General features: G+C 37.5%; 1 protein-coding gene across 4 annotated transcripts in view; it reads right to left on the reverse strand.

Annotated features, from left to right (window-relative positions):
- Positions 1-26,889, reverse strand: part of GALNTL6 (polypeptide N-acetylgalactosaminyltransferase like 6) — a 487,437-nt gene that overhangs the window by 82,703 nt on the left and 377,845 nt on the right. For all 4 annotated transcript variants that reach the window (XR_011809020.1, XR_011809018.1, XR_011809019.1 and 1 more), the window contains exon 6: positions 24,021-24,204. Coding sequence is in view for 1 of the 4 variants with exons in the window: in XM_027456411.3 (XP_027312212.1) it covers positions 24,021-24,204 (184 nt within the window). In the remaining 3 variants the exon portion in view is untranslated. The remainder of the gene's footprint in view (positions 1-24,020; positions 24,205-26,889) is intronic.

Consider the following 26,889-nt stretch of genomic DNA (forward strand, 5'->3'; position numbering starts at 1 on the left):
GGCTGAAATTTTATTTCTGTGACAGAGAATGCTTCAGCTGGGCAACTGCATAGTTACTATTAAAGCACTGCAAGGAAGTGGCAACACTGGCTTGGTTACATTGGGTTTCCTTTTTGGTCACCTCACCGCTTCCACACCAAATCAGACCAAATAACTAGTGAAGGCCATTTCCAGAACGTTTCTGAGTTGCAAAAACTTTAAGTGGAAACATAGTTACAATAACCTTCTCCTGAGTCTTTAGCAAGATGCTACTTTTAAGATACTACTGCCTAGCACACTGACGGAATCAGCTTTTCTTCAGGGTCCTGCAAACTGTGCACAGTGATCCTGATTCAAGCAGACAGAGCACTCACACTTTGCTAAGCAAATGAGACACACAGTTAATGATAGGGCCTGTGATCTGCCATGGAGCAGAGGATGTGGATGAATATTATTCCTTTGATCAGTCCTTCAGAAGTACTGTCAGCAAGTGCCCCTGCTCTGCCCTCGTGCACACATGCTGCTTCAAACTCAGGCAGGAAATGGGGACAAATGGTAATTTTAATATTTCATTTATTTCTGTCTTTAGGGGTTAACGCAGAAGCCTGAAATCACTGCATAGTGCCAGGGAGGAAGACTGGAACCTATGTAGCTTCACACTATTGCTACAAAAAGCAGGTCACCCATTTGCCACTGGTCAACAATTTCATGAACGTTATCATGCTATGAGAAGGCATCAGGAACAATGATGACCAAAAAAAAAAAAAAAAAGCCTGAAGAGGCAAACATAGCCGAAGATATTCTGATATCCTAGAAATTTGCTTCTAACTGCATCCTTGCTATTTATTAAAACTCTATAATTTGGTACATTATCCTACTATAGAAGGGAATAGGGAGGCAGGCACTTAACTATAATGAAGTTAGATTTCCCCTTGTCTGCACGAGAGGCACAACAATATTTTATTGTAAAAACTATGAAACAGTGAAAACAGTTTTTCAGAAATAGAACTGACAGAAAAACACTGGAAACCATTTCACAGTAAGGGAGTAAGGAGCTGAAAGCTGATGATGTTGAGTACTTCATTGTCCCATGACAGCATCTGCTTTTAATTTGATGTTGTTGTAAAGATGGGCAGGCAGAGCTGTGGAAACCCAGGGAAACGAACCTTCCTGTTTTATTATCATAATAAATCACATTAAAAAAAATCTCCATTTGATAATAAAAATAAAATGGAAGTCTGGTCTAGGGATAGCTCTCCACATTTGCATAAGCTCATTCACTCTGTACTAAAAGTGCATGGAAATGTGCCTTAGCAATAATGACATAGATAGAGAGAATATCTACAATGTGATCTAAGGGAGATTAATATTTTTGGGCTTTGAAATAGCAAGACTGTCAGAAATTGCAGAAGATACCCAATAGCTTATTTTATTCCTCACAAAGAGTGATATCTAGTGTTCTGCTTTCAGAATTTGGATGCAAACTGGTTGTTTAGAAAAATAATGTTATAGTATAGATAGTTTTCATTAACTGTTTGTAAAATATTCTGATGGCAAGAGCTCTTGATTGCTGTTATAAATGCTCACTTCTGTTAGAAACTCTTTCAGCCATGTGAATATTTTGATATGCAGCTAAGAGGAAAAGGGTCTATCCCAGTTGAAATACCACATTTTTCCTTTCTTCTAAATATAAAAATGTGTGAAACAAGCACACTTATTACCCTATTTCCTGATAAATGGTCACCTCTAGAGGTAAGCCACTAGAAATCTCTGTCACTGACTACACGCTTCTGCTGCCAAATAATGCCTTGCAAAGCTGGCTCTTTAGATGGTTTAAGTGTAAGCAGAATATGCTGCCAGTGAAATTATGCTGTTGTGCATGAACTTGGGACCCGACCTCGAAGGCAAATAATGACAATGGATTTTCCACAGAGCTGTGATCATTTGCACAGGCTGTAGTGCAAACATTTCTGAACCACATCAGTCTCAGAGCCGAAAACAAGAATTCCTATGTACTGTAGCAGCCCACACATAGAAAAGCACCTCCACTGCGTGGGATGACCATCCGCACCCACCCCAGCCCTCCAAGTTGCAAACTAAAATTTTCACATAGCTCGAGAGTACAAGACAAATTTCTGAGAACAGCAAGCAGAGGGGGACCTCTGAGAGTAATGCAAAGGCAGAACAATAGCAGCCCCCCAGATGTAAAGCTGCTCCATGTGGGACTGGGCACCTGGGTGACTCGCCGAGGCAGACCTCAGCAGCCTCTGCAGGCTTCTTCCCTCCTGCACCCAGAGGCTCAGGCTAGCCAGCTTCCTTTGTGTGCCTGCCACGCGACAGAGCCAGCATCAAGAGGGGTCACCCCAACCTCTACCTATCTATAATGAAAGCACCACAAGAATGAACTGAAAACTGGAAATGATAGCATATAAGCACCGCAAATGCATTAACTCAAATCCCAAGACTCCTGCCAATGCACACTTCCAGGAAACACTATTCTTCTGCGTTTATCTAGATTAGTAGCATGCAGATAAAATAAATGATACTATTATTTTAAGAAACAACTGAAGAGTCAGAAAAAAATTGGGGCAATCAGCCATTCTGACTCATTTCCAAAAATCTGCTAGTGAAAGCCATATCATTTCAGACTTAAATTAGAAAACACACAAAAGCCATATCAAATCCTGAACAGGCAGGAAGATAAGCTGGACAGTAATAACAACTCTTGCAACTGATCTATAAAGGCTTTATTGTCAAGACTTCACCAAAAAAAAAAAAAAAAAGGCAAATCCTTAATAACAAAATAATCAGAATAATCTATTGTTAGTAATAGCAGTTACCAGCAACAATGGATCTGTAGTTTCATCTGATCTCCTCCATCACAGTCACATTCATCACCACAGACAAATGGCCTCTATATTGTCTGAATGGTTAGCGACAGATATTCTCATTAGGTGGATGGTATTTATAGGATGGAGTTGGTAATACTGTTATTATTTTACAGACTACACAAAGAGTGCTCAGTGCTTCTAATCTAACAGATTTCTTAGCTCTGCCTGGAAGTACTGCAAATGCAAAGAGGAGTGCATTACTTTAAGGCCCTAGGTTCACACTGACTTGTTTTCACTATTCCACAGCTTTGTGGTCTGAAATAACAAAGCTGTCCTTGGAAATGTGAACTGAACCTTGGTAAAGGACCAAAGCGCTGTTGTAACCCTCCCCCAGTGTCAATGTACAGATGGGCTTCACACCTCAACTCATCTGTTTTCCCTAGAGACTCAAACTGCTCAACCTGCCCAGAAACTTCTCACCATGGGACATCACTTTACCCTGCAGGCACTTACATCACCTTGGTTTGTACCTCTCTGCAACCTTTGAGATTATAGTCTGTTATTTAGTGACAATGGCCACAACCAACAGGGATTATGCTAACTAAATAAAACCTTTATCTTTTTGAAGTATGCAAGCACTCCGATTACAGGATCACGTCTACTCTATCATTGTAACTTCCTTTCTTTTTGAACCCTCAACTCAAGTCCTCTGAACTCATGCCAGCTTGTTTCCCAGTCCCTGGCTGGGAAACTCCACAAGCTCTCGGGGTCCCCATCTCCCCGTGGCCAGCACAAGCCCAAGGGCTCAGCAGCAGCTTCCACTACCTCCACTTGGGGCAGTCCTCCCGTTAAGTAAAAATAGTCCTTCCTTAAGTAAAAATATTCACCCACTACCAGCTAAACAAAAATGGGAATAATGATGCCATACACAGCAGAAATCTGAATACTTTGCTAACATACATTTTCCAACAACTTCTCTGCAGCTAGCGGAAGAGAAGAGAGCTCATAGATAGGATAACAGTAATTAGGTCAGCCTGACATTTGTTGTCCTATGCTTCAGAAAATATTTTTCTGAAAACTTCAGTTATACAACAATGCATAACCAAACTTAATACGCACAGTAAATTGTTGGCTGTCATTATCAGTAATAAGAGAGAAAAGCTAGAGTTACAAAGCAGCTGCTGTAGCATTCAACCATATTCTGCTGGCAAGAAAATAAAACTAATGGAAAATTTAAAGGAAGAATGTTATGCATGAGACTTCTCAGACACAATTAAATACAAATTGCAAAACACAAATAAGTACATTACAAAACATGGAATTGCAGGTCAAAGACTGAAATTACTAACATTGACAGAATCTTTTATAGCTTTCTTTCTGAAGACATACACAGGATGCTATTCAATAAATAAAGATGAAATGAAATAGAACACTATGAATATTTTCCTCTAATGACTATACTTTACAAGCAGAATCGTGCTTCCACTGTAATTACAGAAGATAGTATTCCATTAGCAACTAATATTAGGAGTAAGTGGGAAAGCCAACAAGCCAAGGGGATAAAATCTGCTTCCATGTGTTATTAAAAGAACCCCATTCATATTTGTGTTCGGGGTTTTAGTGATGAGGCTTAATGTCTCAATGGAGGCAGAGAAGCAATACAGTCAAAACTAAGCTGTGTTTTGGGGTCAGGTGAAGTGGAGTCCTGACAATATCTTTCAATGACTTGTGGATGAGACTATTCCTGAAGGCCAAAATCTGCTCTAGCTGGAAGATACAATTTCTTGACAATGAGTAATAGCAAGAAAGAAAGACTGAGTACATTTTCTTAGCAAAAGAATGAGCTTCACAGAGGTCAGCATTCTGTCTTTGTTGCTTCTCTTGCCAGAGCACAGACAGCAGCTTCAAGCAAATCTGGCACAGCATGCTCTGTATTAGCGTTTTTCTACCCTCATGCATCACCCTGTCTGTACCGATACCCTTTAGATACCATTCAATTAATCTTGGGGTGGTTCATACACCTGCATTTCCCAAGGAGAAATGTAGTCCATATCCCTGCGTAGAAGAAACACACAAAACAACCTTACTTACAGGGAAGAAATTCACCTTGAGACTTGATTTCAGTTCCTGTGGATTTTCAGAAATCAGAGAGCATCAAAGCAAGAGGTGCACTGTCTGGCATTCAGTTTTTAAGGAACAATACAGTAGAACACAGACCCTCAATGCCAATCATACTGGTGCTATCTGAAGCAATGACTAAGAAGAAAAGTAAGAAACACTGAAAAACATCTTCCTGTTTTTGCTTCTGTAACTTCAGGAACTCTGTAAGTACAAAGTAGATGCCAACCAAAGATCCACGTATGCAGTCGTGTAGTTCCTCAAGATCAAGGCACTATTTGCTGTGTACTAATAAGAGATGCAAAGCTCCAAGTGAATAATATCAGCATCCACAAACTCCTGTTGCCATGAGCAATGGTGTCCACATGATATACACTACGCAACTGATCCAATATTCCTACAGTAGATCTTAGCATCTCTGTGGAATAATGAAGTTCACTCTGATGTCAAGATCCATTCAGAGTACATGTGTATGTATTTCATTATCAAGACAAAAGCCAACAACTATGTATTCAGCAGGAAACATATAAGACATTCTTGACAAATAGCATAAGTAATAAAAAGCTCCTGTTTCACAGAATGGAATATAGTCAAGAACATTTTTCTTCTTGCAAGAAGGATTTCAATTTTAGTTTTGTAACTAAATCCATGAAGCATAACTAATTTGTACTCTAGGTGGTAATCAAAGTAAGATCTCTTAAGTATATTTTCTAATAGGAAGTCATTATGCAATTTTTTGTTGTAAGTAACTAAAAATAAAAATAATTTTCAGAAAGCACATGGCTTGTCTGTGGATGTAAATAATTATTTGAAATATCATTTCCTGCACAAAGGTATTTGTTTAGAAATTGATACACAAGAAGGATTTTCCTCAGTCACTAAAATTCTACCTGGGTCTGCCTCCTACAGCATCAGTGCAATTAGACATCCTGGATTCAGGATGGACTAGTTAATTGCTGAAAACATCATGCTTTAAGTGTTGTTTGTAAGAATTAAAAAACTGATCTAGAAAATACCAAATAAAATGTTTTTTTTGTTTTTTTGTTTGTTTGTTTGTTTTGGGGGGGGCTACTATGCAGGAAGCTAGATTTAAAAGTACTTTAAAATATGATTTCGTATGTGCCTCTAGTCTGGACATACTGCTTGAATGTTTGCTCAAATTATTTTTCAGTATTGTAACTCTAAATCTTTAAAGTAACATTATTTAAACTTAAACATTTCCTGTTATTTTATGCTCTGCAAAACTAACTTTATGACACAAGGTTTAATTACTATTTTTTTATTTTCTTAGGAACCAAACACATAACTTCTTCAGTGAATTAAGAATGCTCATCCTAATATTTCAGTTACTAAATTAAGCTCATTGTTGGAGTAAAAGAGTTCAGCAAATCATTAAGCACTCCTCTTCTTCCGTGAAAATATAGTTTTCATAGCAAAACAAGCCACTGTGCACAAGAACAGTTTTGAATGTCAAATAAACCTGTCTCTCAGAGCAGTATTTAAAAATTCTACAGGTGAGGGCATTACTTTATCTATAAACCAACATATCAAACATTTTTCAAGTTACTCCTACAACTAAAAACACCACCACTACTCCTTTAGTTTATATAGCACTCCTTAAAACCTTAAGGGCTGATGAAACTAACATATTTGATCGTGTAGAAGCAGATTGTCCGCTTCACACAACGCCTTTGCCTGATACTAACTACAGTAAATAAACAAAGTGTGAACAATGCTACAACTGTCTGAAATTGCCCCAGTTTCCATGGGAACAATTAATCACTAGCCACTTTTTATTGGCCTTTTTAAAATCAGAAAACAGATATAATGCCCTCTGTGTTCTAAATTAAGCAACTGAAATATAACTGGGTCTCTGGATGACTATTGTATCTGTCCTAGGCATGGTGGCCACATCTGGACACAGCGATGCACATGCCACTTCACAAGTATGAGGACTGGAATAGTTACCTGCTGTTTCTTATGGATGTTAACACACTTAAATTTGCACACTGTTGTTTATTTAACAACTTATGTCTCTTGTCCTAGTCACAGTGCTAAGAAACTATTTTGTGCTTTAAATTTCTCTTCAATAGTGGCCGTTGATGCTTTCTTGCTTTCTGTGCTGAATCTCATGTTACTGTCTTCTAATAATTTCTTTGATTTGCCAGGATCCACTTTCATTTTGACCTTGTCTTCCCAACTGACTTTTAATATCCAGCCAATGTCAACTCGATGCCATTCATTTGCTACCTATTTATTTAGACAATAAATGAATACAGAACAGAACTAGGATGTGGGGTTCTACAGAGACAGTTGCCTCGGGGACCTGAATCAGTCTTTGAGACATTCTGGGTCTAATATCAAACCATTGACAGCTACTCTTTGACAGCAATTTCTTCTCATCCTGTTGTGTAATCATCAGATGAAAATTAAAGATGCATCCACTATCTAACCAGCTCATGAGAAAGCAACATTGGCAATACCAAAAGCACTGGAATATAGGGCACATTTACTTCTTCTTCACTGTTCTAGGTAGCTGAGTTCCTAATATTGCTTAACAGATTTAATGACTTGCTGCTACCAAAGGGTGAGAATTCATTCCCTGGCTCATGCCTCTATTCCTCCCTGTTGTAGCTTGCAGATGTGTGGTCTCCTCCCCACATAACTGTTTGGCCCTCTTCAAACTGCTACAAAATTCATTTAAATGTCAGAAAAATAGGCTTTTTCCCCTGAGCTTCTATTTATTTATATTTTTATTTTATTTTTAGTGAATAATCGTGGATCCTGGAGAGGGGTACTGTGAAGACAGGAAGCAGCACTAAGTCAGCATCACGAGAGACTGTGGAGAGCAGGATCATATGTTCACTGTTCTGGTGGCAGGGAGCTGGTCATGCTCTCCCTATGTCTCATGCACCATAACTTCCATTAAAGAAGAAAATTCAATTTCAATGTTACTAATCTTATTATTTCACAGATAACTACAAGTAGATTATTCAGTAGTATTTCAAATTTTCAGTCCATACTCAAAGATAGCCTCATTCACTTCTTTCTTTTGATGAGATGGTCTACAATAGCCTCCAAACAGAGAATAGTCATTCTATAATATCTAACATCATCCTTTTATTTTCCTTTATCCACAGTCTTTCAATAAGCTTTCCTCTTACCTGTCCCAAAACTTCATAGCAAGTATACATAACCTCGTATGTCACAAAAATTCTCCTCCTTCTCACTCTCCACATCAGACTTGCAAATCGCTGGGGAAATCCCAGTCTGCTGTACATGGCAGAACACAGGGAGCATTTTGAATTTTAGGCTGGTGAATTTTGAGGCAGAGGACAGTATGCCCATCCTTTCCAGCTACTCTGCACTCAGCAACATCATTTGCACCAGCAGCAATGCCCCGAGACTGCAGGCTTCTGGATGCTTGAAATCAGAATTGGAGTATTGTTCCAGTTTTGGAAGGAGCTGGGGGAGCTGCAGCCAGTCCAACCTCCATCTCAAAGAACTTTTCCTTGGCTCAACTCTCCTGCTTGTTTTTGTTATTATCAGAGTGTGTTGACCCTACCTTCAGGGCAGGAAAGTGTGTCTGCAAGGTGCACTCAGACTGATGACATCCAATATGTCCCTTGGAGGACACCAGCTGGAGCGTCCCTGAAGCCAACTCTGACATCACTCCTGCAGGTAACGAATGTGGACAGATGGCTAATTTGGCTTCAAGCCTGTCCTCCAGGATATTCTACTCAGTAATCAAGCTTACCTCTGGTAGTGATAAAATATAACAATTCGGACAAAACATTTGGTGTTAGCTAACTTTTCTGATTGTTCTCATTTGGTTTCCATAACATCAGCATTTGTATTCAAAAAATCCCTAATCCAGAACATTTTGCCTGTTGAAATCTGATTCTTTTTAGACTTATGAAATACTTGCAAGAATATTTGAGTATCTTTGTCACTTGAAATCATTCAGTTAATAATATTTTGAAATCTGTCTGCATCGATTAAAAGTTCTAAATTCCAAGCTGTGTTTGTTGTGACCATTCAACTGAGTCGCCTGGTATAATATTCCTGGCTCTCCTTGCCTCAACATAAATATACAGCTGCTCACTTGCTTTCCAATAAGGCCCATACACAGAAAACAGAACTAGAATTTCTGTGCATTTTTGAGATAATAAAGCTGTGCGTGCATCAGCTGAACAGAAATGGAAAAAGGGAGTACTGCATCTGTCGTTAAATATAGGTAGAATTTAGTTTTATATTGTTTCCTTAAATCTATACGTGAGAGCTAAATGACCAAAAATATTTTAGGAAATGTTAAATACTTTTTCCATCTAAAGAACTAATTAATCAATTAATTGAAATTAGTTAATTTAAAAAGAAAGATAACAGCTCAAAAAATGGGGGAAGAGGATGTAGGAAGTAGGAGCTAATTTTAGTCTCAACAGTCCTCTGCGGACACTTCTGTTTGAATTTAACACTTCAGCACCATAGTGTATTGAATCTAGTATGAGATAGTTTATAGAAAATTGTATGGTTGACAAATTCATGACAAATTCAAATGCAGAGCTTCGAAAAGCAGACACACTACCAGTGACAATCAGGAATAAGAAAGAGCAGAACCCTTTCAGTTCTGTATTTCAGAGGGAAAGCACTATTTCTTTCCTCAATACCATAGGTATAACAACAGTTCAAAATATAAAAATGACCCCAAATCCATGTCTTTTGTCTAGACAGACAGATACCTACAGTTATCGTGCTGAATTTTGCTCTTTTCCTAGCTTTGACACATGATTCTCTGGTAAGAAGCTTGTTCTTTGCTTCATCTATTAAATTCAATATTAATTTCCTTCTACTTCAGTAGGAAGCTTTGATAAGACATTCACTAAAACTTGTTATGCAAATAAAACCTTTTAAGAAAGATCATGTTTAAAAGCTCCCAGTGAAAGATCAAACAAACAAAAAATAATTTCTTTTCACTTATTGTTCTTGGAATTAACAAAATAAATTTCTCATTTCATTTCTTAAAACTTTGTTTTAATCCAGAGGAAAAAAAAATTACTGAAGGGTGTTAAAAGTCTTTTGGACACTAGCTCAAGGGTTCATTTCATTTGACACTGATAACTGTGTCAGATGAAAGTTATCAGTACCAGACAGTCAGTTATCAGTACCAGACCTAAAGAGAAAAACAGGGCTCATTTGCCACTGTACAGGGGACCAGCAGCAAAGCTTATTCTGAGAGTACATTTTTTGCTATAGATACGTTATGATTGCCAAGAAGAACAATGATTTTTTAGCTAAGCCAGCCTAGTCAAATTGAAAGGAAACTGTCTGGGAATACTCTAATTTGCTGTGAGACAAATATTAAGACACCTAGATACCTAATTGAATGCTCCCCAAGTTCCCCCTCCTGAAATGTCAGTCCATTTTAGCAGAACATGGCTCCAGCTAAAAAAGCAGTAGATCAAAAACCAGCTAAATATTCTCAGTATTAGGTTGGTAAGAACTGATTTAATTTTAATTTCCATAAAATAAAAGATGAGGCATGGAAAACCAATAACTAAAACACTTGGCACGTGGAGAAAGTGACTGTCTTAGAACAGATCACATTTCACAATTAGTTTAGGTCTATTTGGCTTTGCATATCTTGGAATGTTTAATTTTTGCCCTGCTTGGTATTAACTTCAATGAGATGACAATATCTTTTCCAGGATTTCCCAGCCCTGCTTTCAGGTTCCTGTGAACTACAGTTGGTATTTGAAACTACTGTTCCAAGTATTCAAAAAACAATGAATATATAATTGGGACATTTCTTTTTTCCCGTTTTTAACTATTGCTAAGATAATTACGCTCCAGAGACACTATCTGACTTAGCAGCAGCAATGCTGAATAATTCAGAAATATGGAATATCAAATGTGCAGAAAGGAAAGCTGTCATGAAAATCCCCAGTGGTTTATTTTAGCTAACAAATCTGACAGCATTTCAGTTACCAGTCCTGCTCTGACACTGGGATGAGTTACTACTGATCTAGCTGTTGTTCTCGTCTACAGATTTTTTGCTTCTTTACTGAGTCCCAACAAGAGAATCTCCAAAACAGTACATTTTTCAGACTGAAATACCTAACTTTGAAAAATGGATTGCAGACACTTATTTTTTCCATTACTAACATATCTCTGTAAGGAAGTATATACTGTTAACTTTACTCTTACAGTGACCAAAAATTAGACAAAGGAAAAAAAAAAAGGCTCAGAAAGACAGAATTCTCTAAAGCAAATATTAACAGACTCTGACCTTATGGTTAACACATGGTTTATTTAAACAGAAACCAAATATACAAGGACACCAGAAATCTCAGAGTGTTTTCAATACCAAAATGCTGCCCACCTCCTACCATACTTCCAGCAGGTAAAATCTACTTACTAAAATAATGCTTAACTATGTTTTTAAAATCATGAATGATTTAAGGAAAGAAAGATTAATGAACTGGTATAATTCTTCTCTTTTTCCATGCTATGCAAATTGCAATAAGAAAAATAAATAATTTGTGTTTAGTTGAGCTTTTAAATAAGACTGCATCTGTGTTAAGTTAAAGCAATGCTACCAAAGAGTTTAGAGTCAAAATAAATTGTATCTCAGATTCACATGGATTGTCTTCCCCTAAACAAATAGCATTCTAAACATAGAAAATATTAAATATTACTTATATGCATACAGGGCCTATCCAAAATAATTTTCACTTCTGTCCTCCAGCTTTCCGAGAACTATTCCCAGTGCCATATTACTATCAATGATGTTGTTGCAAATAAGAAAGTAAACAAAAAGCTATGTTAATTTCAAGCTTCATTAGAGAAAGTGAAAAAACATATACACTTATTGAATGAAAATGGACTCAAGTATTGGAAAAGAAACATCCAAGTTCTGAGGAAACCTTTCAAATACATCTCATCTCAGAGCTCTTCTGCACATCTTCTGCCCATTGCTTCATCAGAACCAAGGCTGGATCATTTGAAATTTTGCAGTAATAGTTGTTCCAAATATCTGAGATATGCAAGGTTAGATTGTTCAAGAACGGATGCAAGCAGTACCAGATAAGCTTTGGAAAGGCAAAATATAAGTTTAAGGTCTATCAGTGGAGATCTTTCCAGCAGGTACAAATCACTAGCACTGCTGAAGATCACATGCAGTAAAAGACCGTACACAAACCTGGCCAGCTATTTTCAGAAAGAAGAGAAATGAAACTTATCATAGAGCTGTGTCAGAATAATCAGAGGAATTATGAATCTGGAATTGTATGAGAAAAGGAAGAAACCCATCAAAATGAAAGCTGATTTGTCTTTAGAGACAGAGCATGAGTAAATCTGATAGATCGCATACATTTAAACAACCTGGCTGCTTAGGTACGTACAATTAATTTGCGGAAAGACCAGCATTTTCAGAGATTTGTGAACTATCAACTCTATTGCCGGCAAGTTACAGGAAGCCCACCAGTCTTGCTTAATGGATTGAACTCCATGTCTTTCTGATTCAGTTCTGCTCTGGGAGTGTTTTGGATTCTCTATTATGTCTGGAATGTCATAATATGCATAATATGCAGAAATTTGCTAGTTAAATTAACAGTTTCAAAATTAATGAAACCATTCAAAAATTCACCATCTTGAGAACTATAGCTATTGTCTTACTCGGTAAATAATATTTCTGCTAGTGCCTATTATTTACAGATACAAAGCAAAGTGTCTTTTAAGCTTCTTCCAGTTGTCTTCCATCTTTCTGGAAAATTTGTTTTCCAGCTGGGTAATAGCTGTTTTTCCATTCAGGGCATGCTCCTATTTTGCTTCATTTCTGTAACTATTGTAAAGAAATTGATCAGAGCAAAAGAATTTAGAGGAAACCTACTTCATTTAGCATCTCAATTCTAGCACTGTTTAACATGAGCATCTGTAGAAACAGATACTTAATTCTAAATGGTTCGTATGACTTTGTAGATGTACCTGATAGGGCATCTGACCCAGACTGAGTAAAATGAATAGTGTGTGCATAGGAGAGTTAGTATAACTTTGCCCAAGCTGCACATCTCCAATTTCACCTAGAAATGAGTACTAGGGAGCTTGTGATCTTCATATTCCTCACAATTACTTAGATTTTACCAATGTATCATTGGTAGGAAGCTTTCTGAAGCCAGAAACTTGATGTTTGAAAACAGAACAGAAAACTAAGCCTTCAGAGAAAATTATGGTATAAAAGAACAGCCTTTGCTGTAATTTTATGTCTATTTATTGTATGTTCTCCCCAGGGAAATGAGGAAAAGGTTGCTGGGTCTAAAAGATAGCAGAAGCATTTCAGATTCCATTCTAGGCTAAGAGGAGATTATTTCCTAACTTGTGAGGAATGAGAGCAGGGGCTTGCTGAGATTCTGAAATATTCTGTAACCTTGAAGGGCCACAGGCTATGGCAAAACAAGCTCCAGGACTGCATTTACCCTTTCACAGCTGTTATCACACCAGAGAGTTACTGTTATGAGCTGCTTTTACAAATAGTATTTCTCCTGCTTTACCATTACCACTGGATGAAATCTACTCCAAAACAAATTTTCGTTATCTGTCTACTCTGACTTTGTACTTTTTGGTATTATACTTCAGCCTTTTCTCTTTGCTAATGACTGAACTGCGATTTTGTTGTTGTTGCATGTCAACACTGATAATCACTATGTGAACCTTGCCTGAGAACCTTGTTAGAACAGATTTTTCTGTTTCTTCAATTCATTTCTCTTAGAGCCTAATTATAATCATTATTGTTCAGCTTTATTAGGTTATATAGCAATAACTTCCTAGAGGTCTACTGTGTTCCTGGCTCTTGGATGTACTCATATGTTCCCACAGAAAGGATCTGTAGGTGGGTTTAAACACATTTTTTAATTTTTTCCTCACTTAAAATCTTGCCTTATTTTCTTTATTAAGACCAAGGCTAATATATTACATACACAGCTAAATAGCTTTGAACAAACTTTCCCTTAAAATTGTGTCTGTAAATGATTTACCTGTAAAAACTTTCCTTACAGTACTAAAACCAGCTTGGATTGCAGTAAAACTGACTTTCAAATGGGAATTTGCCCCATCAGCCAGTAGGTGGAGATGTAAGTCCAGTAATTACTGCAGAAAACAGCTATTTGGCAGTCCGTGATCCAATTGAAGTTTTGTATAATACAATTTAGCTGAGGTTAGATTTCTTAATAAGTATTAGATGAGACAGATGAAATCTGTATGCAGTTAAGGCTCATCTTGCCTTGCCAGAGACATTCTTACAGTCTGTGGTCAGCTGTGCCCACAGTGTTTAGGAAACTTTCATATTCAAGAAAATACTAACAAAAGGGAAAAGGTGGATAATTAAACATATAATCATAAGACATTTTCTAAAAGTAGACCATGAGCTGTCAAGTATCTCAAAAAAAAAAAAAAAAAAAAAGAAAAGAAAAAAGAAGCTTGATCAGTATTCTGTTGCACAACATTAAAAACATACCAGTATAAGGAAACATGTAGTGCCAGTCATTCAAATACTCCTATTTTGATAAGCTTTGAGTCCTTTTATGCCTACAGAAACTACGAGCATTTGATTACCTTCCAGGAGATAAATGAATGTTCTTAAAGCACTATTACTTCCATCATGATAGTCACAATATTCTGTTTTGGCATCAAAAAAAAAATGAATCCATTAAATTATCATTATAGAAACTAATACTGGAAATTGGCTGCAATAGTGATAGTATTTTACAATTTACAAAAAATACAATAATGTCTCCTATCATCTCTCTGATACAGAATAATAATAATATCTCTGCTTAGCAGAAATGGAAATGCAAACAATTACAACGTAAAATTCAAAATATAAAATTTAGAGAAAGTAGTCGGAACTTCAAAGTCATTGTTTTGTTTATGCTGCTTGATTTTAGGTCAAATAAGAGCCACACTGGAATAATAGAGCCCATATGATTTAGCTATATCGACTTAATTATAACTCTGAAACTAATTATATATATTGTAACTACAACTGCGCAGACAGGCAACTTCTAACAAAGGACTATTCTTCTTTCCTGAATGCCCTTTGAACAAGTCAGGAACAAACAAAGATTGTGCTTTGAACAGTTTTGCTATTTAAACTGTCATTCTGTCAAAAAGAATCACCACAAAATGGGCTAAGCACTAAAACATATTGCAAAGAAGCAATCTGGGGACCTAAAACATTTCCTGTGGGGTGAGAACGCAGTAACTTTGCTTTTCCTTTCCTGCTTTCTGTGAGTCTCTTAGAAACCACTACCCTGAGGTCCCCAGACAATGGGTTGAAAATACTGCTCCAAACTACTTTCTTCCCCTGCTGTTTACCTTTTCCTCTGGTACTCTGAAAGGCCTTTTGCATGTTCACAATGCTCCGAAAGACAAAAATGTTGCTGATGCTGTGCTCCTGGCTTATCACCATCTCTTCCACTCCTAATTCACTGCATGTCCACGGGTCATTTGTACTCATGGGAAAACAGAGTGGTGACTTGGCCTAGCACAAAAGAAAACAGGTAGGTTCTGCAGAATCAGCTAATCTTTCTGCTTGAGAACCAGAAGAGAGTGGGGAGTGGCATATCCTCTTTCCTTGCAGGCACCTCATTCTCTGTGCTGGGCAAACTGACTCGAGCAATTTAAGTACCTACAGCACCTTTCCAGCACTGAAAATAACACCTCCACACCAAGCTGACAACAGAAAATATCCGAAGTGTTGATTTTCAAAATTATTGAATTACTGACTTGAAGGGATCCCCACAATAGAAACAGGTATTTTTAGAAATGTGCATAGCTGAGATATGAACCTTGTTCCCCAGTGAAGGGCAGTTTATGGAACAAATGACAATTCTTGTGAGCCTCATTTATTCCTGGTCTCTCCAAAGATATGCACAGCATTTTATAAATAAACTAGCACAGCAAAATTTGGGGTGTTTATAATAATTTTCATCTCAATGACTACTGGAGGCATTTGCCTTTGCCTCTTGACAATACTCGTCTTGCAGCTACTTAAATGAAAAGAATACAGCTGCTAGAATTTCTGGGGATAATTCAGAATGTGATCTTGCTTGTCTTATTTCTAAGACCCACATCATGTCAATACCCATATTGAACTCTCCTGATATTTAAACAAAATTTGCATTAACTCTTTTTTTTTTTTTTTTTTTGGATCAATGTTGAATAAGTGATCAGATTCACAGATAACTGAGAGTTAAAAACTACAGAAACATGGACTAGACATAATGCCTGTCAGAGAGGTGCAAAAACTGCTTAGAGCCGTAAGCCACCTATAACCCAACATCAGAAAGGAATTTGTCCTTAGGCAGTACCTGTAAACATTGTCCTGCACCTGATTCAGTTTAGTATTTCATTAAAAAACTCGCATTCAGCAGTCCTCATCCATAGGGTTTTAAATGCAGCTTTTTGAATGCAGTTTTTTGCCTGTCTTCACCAGTTTCGAACATGTGCCCATGAGCTCCTAGATCCTGATCTCTGATCCGAAAAGGGACCTGAAGAGCCAGCTGACATTGTGCTGTAAATCTGATGTGGAGGAAATCCTGCGTGTAGGACTCACAGTGCATGAAACACGTGGTGTCCAGAGCCTCTCAGAGTTTGAAGACATATTCATAAGGCTTACCAATTTTTACTGCGATCATCAGATGATTTATACAGGTTTGCACAGCATGGCTTCTGAATAAATTTTCCAGAGACACTGGGGTGGTACCTGTACCTGTTCTGTTTTTGTCTGGGAAAATGGAGGAACCAGTGGATGAAAGCTGGAGCCGTCACACATCTTGAACCCTGCCATTCTTACAATCTGGATCTAGAGTAGAGTTTGCCATTTGCAAGAACCTCAAATAGAGCACAAATAACAATGCACTAGGTTTAAGCTATCTGGAAGGTTATACAGAACTCAAACTCTTGACAAGCTGGAGAAGTAAAGAAACAAAGGCCAATAAAAGAAAAATTCAAAATGTTTAAGTATAAAACATCACACTGAACTACGGATTATGAATACACATCACCTTTTTGGCCATGGAACTTTAAACAGATATGAAGACAAATACCTTGCCTTCAAAAATGTAAGATCTGAATTACAAGAGGAGGATGATGAACACTTGGCTCGATAACAATTCTGCAGAAAATGATGTGGAGATTACACCAGAACACAAGCCTGTTATGAATCAACGTTGTTAAGGAAATATAAATAGGAACACAGTCTCTGAGACAGGTAAAGCCACCCACCTGCTCTACTAGGAAATGATAAGGCTTTGGGTGGTGCAGTATCTGCTCTCAGTGTTACAGGATAAATGGAAAGAGTCCAGAGGAGAGCAAAGATAATCATCAGAGATGTAGAAAACATGACTTATTAAGAGAGACTGAAAAAAACAAGGTAATTTATTTGAAAATGAATAGTGAACTAATCTGACACTAGTGTTCAAAAAGGTGTTATCCTTGTATACAGTGTTCAGGACAAAATAGAGGGGAGTTAAAGACATGACAAGGTAATTTTTGGTTAGCTATAATAAATTAGTATTGTAACACTGACTATATATATAATAGTCTGACAATAAATTGTCTGGGTTGTTTACAGACTCTGCATCACTAGGGTTTTTAAAAGGAGGCTAGTCTATTTGTAATGTTACAAATAGAGGGGAGAGGCTAAGAGGACAAAGTAGGAGACTTCCTGACATTTCTTTCTAGCCTCTTCTTTTCATGCTTCCCGCAAGTACTGCATTAGCAGCTCAATTTCTTCAAAGTGGACACCAGAAATATCTCTTCATCCCCAGGGCTAAGGTGATCCTATGTCAAGATAGCTGGACAGTCAGAATTAGTCTATATAGAAAAAAAAATCAGAAGGTATATATCGGCAGGTGAAGATGTTTCTTTCCCTTATTTAATTCCAAGAACCATCAGCATTGCAGAAGAAAGGAAGAGAAACACTGTGCTACTGTGGAGTTTCTGGCATATCTTGTACATTACAGGTGAAATGACCCTCACAATGCACATCCTGGCCCATAGTAGTAACTTGAGTCCATGAAAACATATAGAACTTGCTTTAATGTGGAAGCTGCTTGGCACTGTGAGGGGTCTAACAAAATCAGTCATTCGTTATAATCCTGCGTTGGGAACAGCTGTAGCACAGATATGGACTGAGACTTATGACAGCAAAAGGTCATTCTAAAAAAGGAACTATGAACGAGCTCAAACAAGCAGAAATGGCAGCAGATGCAGAGTTTACTCCCAACATTAGGAACAGATAAACACTAGGTAAACACTACAAAATATAAGAGAAGGACATTTGTTTTCTGTGTAGTAGTACCAATAGGTGTCACCAAATTCTAGATGAAAGTTCTAGAAAAAATACTTGAAAATATACACTTAAAAATAGAAATAATTACTTCAAAAGGGTGACTTCTTTTTCATCACTGAAAATTGTTCAGATGGGATTTTATAATTTTGAAAGCCAAGTCATCTGTATCAATAGCATATTGATAGCTTTAAGTAGGTTGCTTGAATGCATTAAGCAACATATCTCTGACTGCTTCTTGGCCAACACCCCAGTCTTTTTTATGTAAAGAAATATTAAATGCATGTCCAGAAACTACTTAGTTTTCTAATTACTGGTAGTTTTGGTGACCCACTCTATGAATATGCCCTAGCATATGGGCATATAGACTATCAACCTCTGAAGTTAATACTTGTGGGAAGTAGCAGGCTAACAGCTCTAGAAATGTTACATTCAAGATGTTTATGTTTTTATGCTAAACACAAAGTCCAAGTGTAAAAGAAATATGCAAATAAGGGTTTCCACATAAGCAGAAAAAACATAGCTACTTTAGCATTGCAGCATCAAGTCTACAAACAAGATTTAGTCCCTTTTTGTCTAGGGGTGCACGAGCCCCAAAAAACATTCAAGTGGAAAGTTGTGCATCCAAACTGAATCTATCCAATTGAACCAGCATGTAAGACCTGATTAATTGCCATGTGATTCTTGTGAGGTTAGAAAAATGATACCAGTAGAAGATGTGATTCTTGTTTTTTTTTTTTTTTTTTTTTGTTTTTGTTTTTTTAAATGTATTTTTTATTCTGAAACATTGCACTCTACAAAGAGTTCTCCTGAACTGGCCTTTGGAGAAAATGTACTGCTCGTACAGAAGCTCTACACTGAAATCCCACCAAAAGCTGGAGAAATTAATGGAATATTCAGATCTTCATATATACATAGTATGCATCATTGTTAGCACTTTTCACTGAAAAAAAAATCTGAAAATTTTATGGGGCCATAGGTGGAGAGGAGTTTGTAAAATCTACTGTTATCTCTACTACCAGTCCTCTACAAACCACAGTCTGTCAAAACAATAAATCAAGACCTTAAACTGCAAAGACTCACACTGGTTGGCAACTGCTTTTCTGTAAAATAATGCCTTTGCTTCAAACATTCCTGTAGCACAGTTCAAAACCGTAGATTACACTCAAGCTCTAAAAAAAATAGACAATTGTTTCTGGTTGTGAGAGGTTTTATGAATATGTTTATAGGCAGAAATCAGCCATAAAAGACACAGACTATAAAGCACTGGGAGCTATAGAACAGAAATCATTGTCCATAGCACTTTCTAAACTTCAGAAAATGATCGTAAAATTGTAAAAGTACTTGTCAGATTTGAAATATGGTCTTAGCAAAGACTTCATTTGTACCAACATGTTGTTAAAAGTACATATAAATACTGAGAATAAGGAACTGCAGAAAAAAGTAATAGTTCTAAAACAGATTATATCAAATTCAATTAAAAGAGCAAACCTACAACAGCTTACATAGTAATAATATGATTTTAGATATGTAAATCAACAGAAAATGCCAAGCAATATAACACACAACTGACCACATTAAGGTCATAAGTTATATCCAAGGCTGAGCATCTATTATGCAAGGGAAGAGAACAATGTTCTGAACACCTAATTGCGTTCCTTGAGCACATCCAAAATTTCACTAAAAGTACATCCATAATAAATGGATGGCCCTTACTACTGTGAAACCTTACTCCTATAACTTTTGCTACAATTGTACCCTTGTAAAAGTAGCGTTGTATCCTTGTATTTTTACAAGTAGCTGTGGGATGGTGAAGCTTTTCTATTCCTATTTTATAAATGGGAAACTGAGTACAAAGAACTAAAATGTTTGTAATCAAAGGTTACAAAGCTGCTTCTAATTTGTTGGCTAGCAAAGTATTTGCCAAACTATTGTTCTGGTCCTTTGCTAGAATTACATGATTCTCCAGCTTCATCTCCCTATGGGAAGGTCTGGAGATGACAGATCTACATCGGAAGGCAAAGTGACTATTACAGAAACAAATTGTCAAAGAGTACTCAAGAAGTACTCATATACAAAAAAAACAACTAACTTTCTCACTTAGGTGCTGAAAGTCCTGGTACCAGTGAGTGGCACAATACTGCTCTCATCTCCATCCTGACTTGTGGTTCCATAGCAATACTGTTAGGTTTCACCTGCACCTTTCCCTCCCTCCTGTATCGTAAACCTACACCTCCGTAAAACTGCTCTGAAGAGCTGTGCAGCCCTCTCCTATCCTAATCAATCTGTGTTATAATAATATGTATAGTATCTATTATGCTTTTTTTTTTTTTTTTTTTTTTCAAATATTATTTTTTGTGAGCTGAATTGTTGATGCTCTCTTGTCTGGTTAGGAATATGCTGCTGCTGGCACCAATGGACACTGATGCCTTATTTCAGACAGGGCACATGATAACATGAATTGATGTTATGTAACTGCTGCCAGGAAATAAAGAGCAATCATACCCAGCAGGCTTGAGCATATCAAACCCCTGTGTTAAACTTCCACAGAGCTTTTAGCCCAGACAGGCTATTAAATCATATAAACTGACATGCTGTATATCACAGTCCATTATAGCAACAAGGTTACCCTATTAGTTTAAGTAGCAACTGCTTGGGTTAGGCAAGCTTCTCCAGAGACTAGAGTGTTTTGCACCACAGAAAGAGAAACAGTAACATCAGTGTACAAGCAATGCCCCAAACCTCTACCATGGCTCAGAAACAAGCCACTGTAAGAGACAAGCTAAGCTGAACTTTGCAACAAAGGGTGTAAACATCTCTGGTGCTCCCCATTTACAGACTAAAAGAACACTTCCCAAGTCATCTCACATTTTGTTGAATGATCTGTGAACTTGGGTTCAAGACACTGAGCCATCATCATAACATGGTGATGATTTCACATTTATCTTACAAAGACCACTTCCCACAATAAAGCAGAACCAATTTTCTCTGTGCCTGGTACTCAGCCCTAAACACATCAAGGGGAAACTGTATGAAGTCCCCTTCAGAATGTATTGTGGAGCTGTACGTGCATCAAAAGAGAAAAATCACTATGGCCAACTGTGATGAACTGCAAGTGTGACAACTCAGTTGAATACTATATAACACTTTTGTTGTTTCTACTGCAAGTGAAAAAGGTAAATCTACAAGGAATTCACAGATTTAGACTCGGGGGAGGGGAAGGAGGAAAAATTAATTCCAGAAATGTTAGCTCAGCTAACTATTGTCACAACAAAAGCCTACCTGACAACCCTTCAGTTTGTTTTGCCAAAAACAAATCCTGCTGACGCCCGCTGCAGCAGGATTTTGATCATGTGCAGAAGGAAATCAAATACACCACACATATAATACAACAACCACTCTTAGGTCTTCTTCATTTTGATCTGTTTTTATGTACGTTAAGACTAATGTAACCTTTTCTGCTTTACACAAATACTGGGCTAGCATTTTAAGTGAGGGGAAAAACTCATCAGCACATTTTTTGATTCACATAGCCATTATTTGCTGGTGTTTTACTAAAAACTCTGGCAATTTTCCAGTTCATTAAGGATCAGCTCAGATCTAATGCTGTTAGCAAGAAACGGGGCTATTAGAATACCAATAGCAAAATATTTAATTTAAAAAAAATATCCCCACTGCTTACAAAATAGTGACATAATAATTATGGTGCTGGCTGAAGCCATTTCTAGCTTTAGTTTATATGCACCTAAAGGAAAACTGTTCTGCCTCTTTAATTCCATAGAAGCTGCCTTGGTCAATTAAGTTACTGATATCTAAACATGAGTTCTGTAACATTTACCTTATTTGTTGTAAGCAAGGTATTAAAAGCTTGAGGTGTCAACAAAGAAGGCCCTAAGAGAAAAGTAGTACTGACTTTCAATTAGAAAATAATTCCTCAACTAAGTAAAAATACCGATCATTAAACACATTTCTACTCTTGCCATTCCAGACAGCGAGTACTTTTGAGCAAACAAATTGTCCTAGCTGAGATGGCCTTCAATCCTGTTCCCATGTGCAGGGTGCACACAGTGGTTCCCTGTATGGTACTGCTTTTCAACCTGCATCTCTCTGATGCAGATCTTGTCATGGGTAAAACAAAGGAAGGCTCTCCTTGATTTATGTAAGAATCAGGAAGAATCAAATTACAAGGGATTTTTAGGTCACACTGTGCTATATGTTGTTACTTGTGAAGCCATTTATCTCTGCATCTTACATACACAGGCAGAGCAAGGTGGGTACCAACTGCTGCCACAATGGTCACAACAGTTCATGAAAATTGCTTCATTTACTCTGTAGTGCATGATGCCTTGAAGTCTTGTATCTTCTATAAACCTTCCTATGAGTATCTCCTCTTCAGGCCTCTCTTGTCTTTGAAAGATGAATACAACGAACTGCAAACATGCAAAACAGATGATAGCTTGCACTAGCAGTGTAACTTTTAGTTATACACAAAGTTTGAATGCTGAACCAAATTATAGGATATGCTAGGTGACTTTCAGTAAGTGGCAAGAAATTACAAATTTTCAGAGGACCAGGAAGACTAACAACTACTCCAGAGCACTGAGAATGCATTCACTACATTCATGCTGTACAGTCGTCACATTGGCAGCTGGTGGAAAGCATTTCATCAGCACTTAAAAAAGCAAGATGAAGACTGATGTGCCTAGATGGGAATAAGTAAAAAGAAGCAAGCAGAATAATGAAAACAAGCCCACATAATGCTGCAATAACCTATTTTTTTCCTGATGTACAAGGGCTGGTCATTCCCTGAAGATAAGGATCATATTCTAAGTGAATCAGATCCATTGCTTTCAAACAGTGCAGACTCTGAGCCAGAGACACAGGTTTTCTGTTGCTATTGTTTCCAGGTTTTGTTTGGAGAGGGGAAAATGCTGAGTTTTTAAACAGCCAAAATTTGCAACATGACATTTCAGACAGTCATGAGCATCAAAGCAAGTCTCACTGCCAGTGCTGCTGAGATGCATGCTGCACGAGAGACCTAGAGATTCTACCATGTTGAACCATGTCTGGCTGCCTGTCCTCTCTCTGCTGATGAGGATTAACCCCATCTGATCCTTACATGAAAAAAAAAGAAAAAGAAAAAAAAGGATCTAATTTTATGAAGAGTAGAAGATCATTCTTGTGAATGAGCTGATCTATATAATATTGGGATCAGAGGCTGGCTTGTAAAAAATTATTTACAAATCAGCTTGACACTGTTCAGGTTTGGCAGCCCTGTGTTGAAATTACAGGAACACATACAATAGCAGTATCATCAGCCATAAACAAAGCACTTATTGCCAGAATGTAGGCTCAGCAATTGATGCATGTATTGCATCAATTTTCAGCAAAGAAAACATAACTAAAATCTGTTCAGGATGTGTTCTGGGGAATAATGAGTATAATTGTAGTCATATTCATTCTTTGCTCAATGCTAATACTTTCTCTTAACTGCAAGTATGAGTGTTTCTTTTTCACACAACCACTGGGCCAGAAGAGCTCAGGAAATGTTTCTAACCACGGCTTGCAAATTTCACAACTGGTTTCCCTGATCTTTTCCCCAGTTTAGAAGTTTATAGCTGCTTGCTTTTACTACCTTTAATTAGTACAGCCTACAAGGAAATTCCTGGGCTTGGCTTCTTCTGCTACAGCTGCCTTCTTTGCTTGTTCTGCTTCATGTTCCCACTCTCTCCTTTATTGCTACTTACTCAAAGGGGTCGCTGGGATCAGCTCTCTGGAGCTCTGGAGGAATCGGGATTCTTTTGTAGTACATTTCCCAGTCAAAAGCTCCTCGCATGGCATCCCCCGCCTGTGCCTCGTAGCCAAAGTGATTGTGGTCAATGACATCGATCATAGGACACACGATGGTTTTGTGGTTTAGTGCAATCTGGTCTGAAAAATGAAAGTAGAAAATAGGAAATGGCATGTCTAGTCAAGCCATCTGTCATATTACTGCAAAGTGAATCCCACAGGTTTTTTGATGTTTGAAGATTGCTTGCTTCTTTCCCCATGGCCCCCAAATCATTTCATTTTTCAAATCTGTATCAAACCTTTATCTAAAGTGGACTTAATGCAGTTAGGCAATGATTAGAAGCATTTACAGTTCTTTAAAGGGAGGCATATCCCTGTGAGACCCACAGGAGTCCAGTCATCTATATCTCTGTCACTTTGCTACTCTGAGCTGTCCCCAATCTGTCAGCTATGGAACGAGCCAGCAAGCACAATATAAAAATACTCCTTCAACTGTGGGGAGCGTGTACAGCAAGCTCCTGAGAGAGAGATTTATGTTCCCAAATGTGAATCTCAGACCTCGCAACCATTCAGCCTCTGTTCCCGTAGCACTGGTGTGCATCAGCTCTAAGATCAAATGCTACAAATTAAAGGCAAACTCCAATGCTGGGAACAAAACAGGGCTGGTGTCCTTTCTTTGTACCTTTCTTGGACATATAAAGAGGGCCTCATGGTATTATTCCTACTCACCTGTTTTATAAAGAAAGCAGTTTCAGTTGGCTTAAAAAAAATTAGAGCTGTGAGACTAAATCAAATTCCATCTCTAATATAAAAGTAGGGTGGTCTGCCTTTGGTGAAACTTATTGCTAAATCCCTTAGAGCTCAACAGAAAAGAAACAACAGGAAAGAAAATATGCCAACTGCACGAATTAGGCAGAAGAATAATGTACTGAAGTGAGGAGGTACAGGGAAAGTTTGTAGCTGTGTTGGCATTAAAGGACAGGACACTATCTGTGAAAAAAACAAGATCTCAAAAATCCAACTACAGTAAAGCTTTTTCTCCAAATGATAGCCCAGATTCTCTAAACTATGTAATAAATTTTTATGTGTCTATGTGAAAAAAAAATTTCTAAGGGTTAGATTTTACTAGTGCTTGAAAATATCCTAAAAAAAATAATCAGAGGTCTGAGTGTTGAATGAACATTTGGATCAGAAGGCAGGAAATGTTGGTGGTATTATTAATATTATAGATTTTGTTTCCCTGCTTCTGAAGGATTGAACTGAAAAAAATACATATAGTTTAGCTAACTGTAGCTTTCATATTTATTCTCAGCTATTGTTAAGAGACTGTCCAAATAGGGGAACAATACTGACTGCTAGTGAGAAATTGCTATGCCTGGAAGTTCAGTGGGTTTTTACATCCTAATACTTTAGTAGTGAACTAAATTTAATGTCCAGGCTCTCACAAACTTCTAGGAAACTCTTCTGAAACATAATGGCTGCATTACTGTTCCTATTGCCAAATATAATTACATTCACTGGTACACTGTGTAGTGCTATCTGTAATCATTATGTAAAGTCATTTTTACATAATCTCTTTCCTGTGATGGTCCTGCTAATAGTTAAGGGGCTTATAATAATCTGCCTCTGATCGCCCCTTTCTAAACTGATTAGAGGAGAGAAACTAAATGGGATTGATTTGGCTGGAGTAGGTTAAAGGTAGACTCATAATATACTGACATCCTTCTCTTGATCTTCAAGAGCTTAAAATAGACTGGAGGATTGAAAACCTCCAAGTCCCAAGCAGAGATAGCCAGGAAGAAAACTGTTCGAGCCGGACCCATACTCAAGCCTAGTCTTTCTTCCTAAAACTGCAAGATTTTTGCAAGTAAGACAATACTTATGTGCCTGGTCTTGGGTTATCTGCAAAACTTACATTTCTCATCCCTTAAAATGTTTCAGAGATGATGATGTGCCATAGGAAGATACTGACTTTTGATGAAACCAGTCTGTTAAATTATGTAATTGTACACCAAAATGCAGAGTAACAAAACATTCAGCCTCAATGCCTCTTTTGGTATGTGTAAAATACTGAATTTTGCATACTGCTCAGGCTTAAATGTAGCCCCAGTATGAATTCAGGAAACAGAAAAATGGGCTGTACAGGCAGCTTATGTTCCACAAGAGTATTTGTATCATACTTTTATAGATGTGAACATGCTGCTGCCTTTGCCACATGCTGCTCTTTATCCCACCTGCTCCTAATGTACAAAACTGAAAGGCACAGGAAACACTTTACAGCTTCCTCATCCTCTCATAAATTCCTATCTGTCTGAAAATATCCACACCATATTTCAATGCAAATATGTTGCAGAAACAGCGAAAAGCAGACAGATAAGCATCATCGTACGTGTAAAAATCTTTCAGATTTGAGAGAAGGCCTGGAATTAAGAGAGTACACGGGTACAGTGCTCAGTTTTCACTATTGAAATTTTAAGCAATTATATGTACATATTTGAATTCAGCAATTTTATTATCAAGCAGAGCATATGTATGTAGTAGTAAGCAGAAGTTTTCAATGTTGGATAAGCCACTATCTAAAACAAATTTAGGTTCTGTCTTTAAGAGAAAGGTGCACTCCTTTAATTTTGAGTTTTTGTTTCAAATTGGCCCGATTTAAGAAACAACACTACTTTGCAAATAATCTTATTTTTGTACTTATGTATGGAATTATGGATGGTGACATCCATAGGTGGTTGAGCCATCCATTGATGGCTCAACAAGTTACCTCATGTTATCTGACTTGTCATGAGCATTTGTGCTCTTCAGTCTTCCCCACTGGCAAGT

This window comes from Anas platyrhynchos, chromosome 4 (assembly GCF_047663525.1).
Source record: "Anas platyrhynchos isolate ZD024472 breed Pekin duck chromosome 4, IASCAAS_PekinDuck_T2T, whole genome shotgun sequence".
In the NCBI taxonomy this organism is placed as follows: domain Eukaryota; kingdom Metazoa; phylum Chordata; class Aves; order Anseriformes; family Anatidae; genus Anas; species Anas platyrhynchos.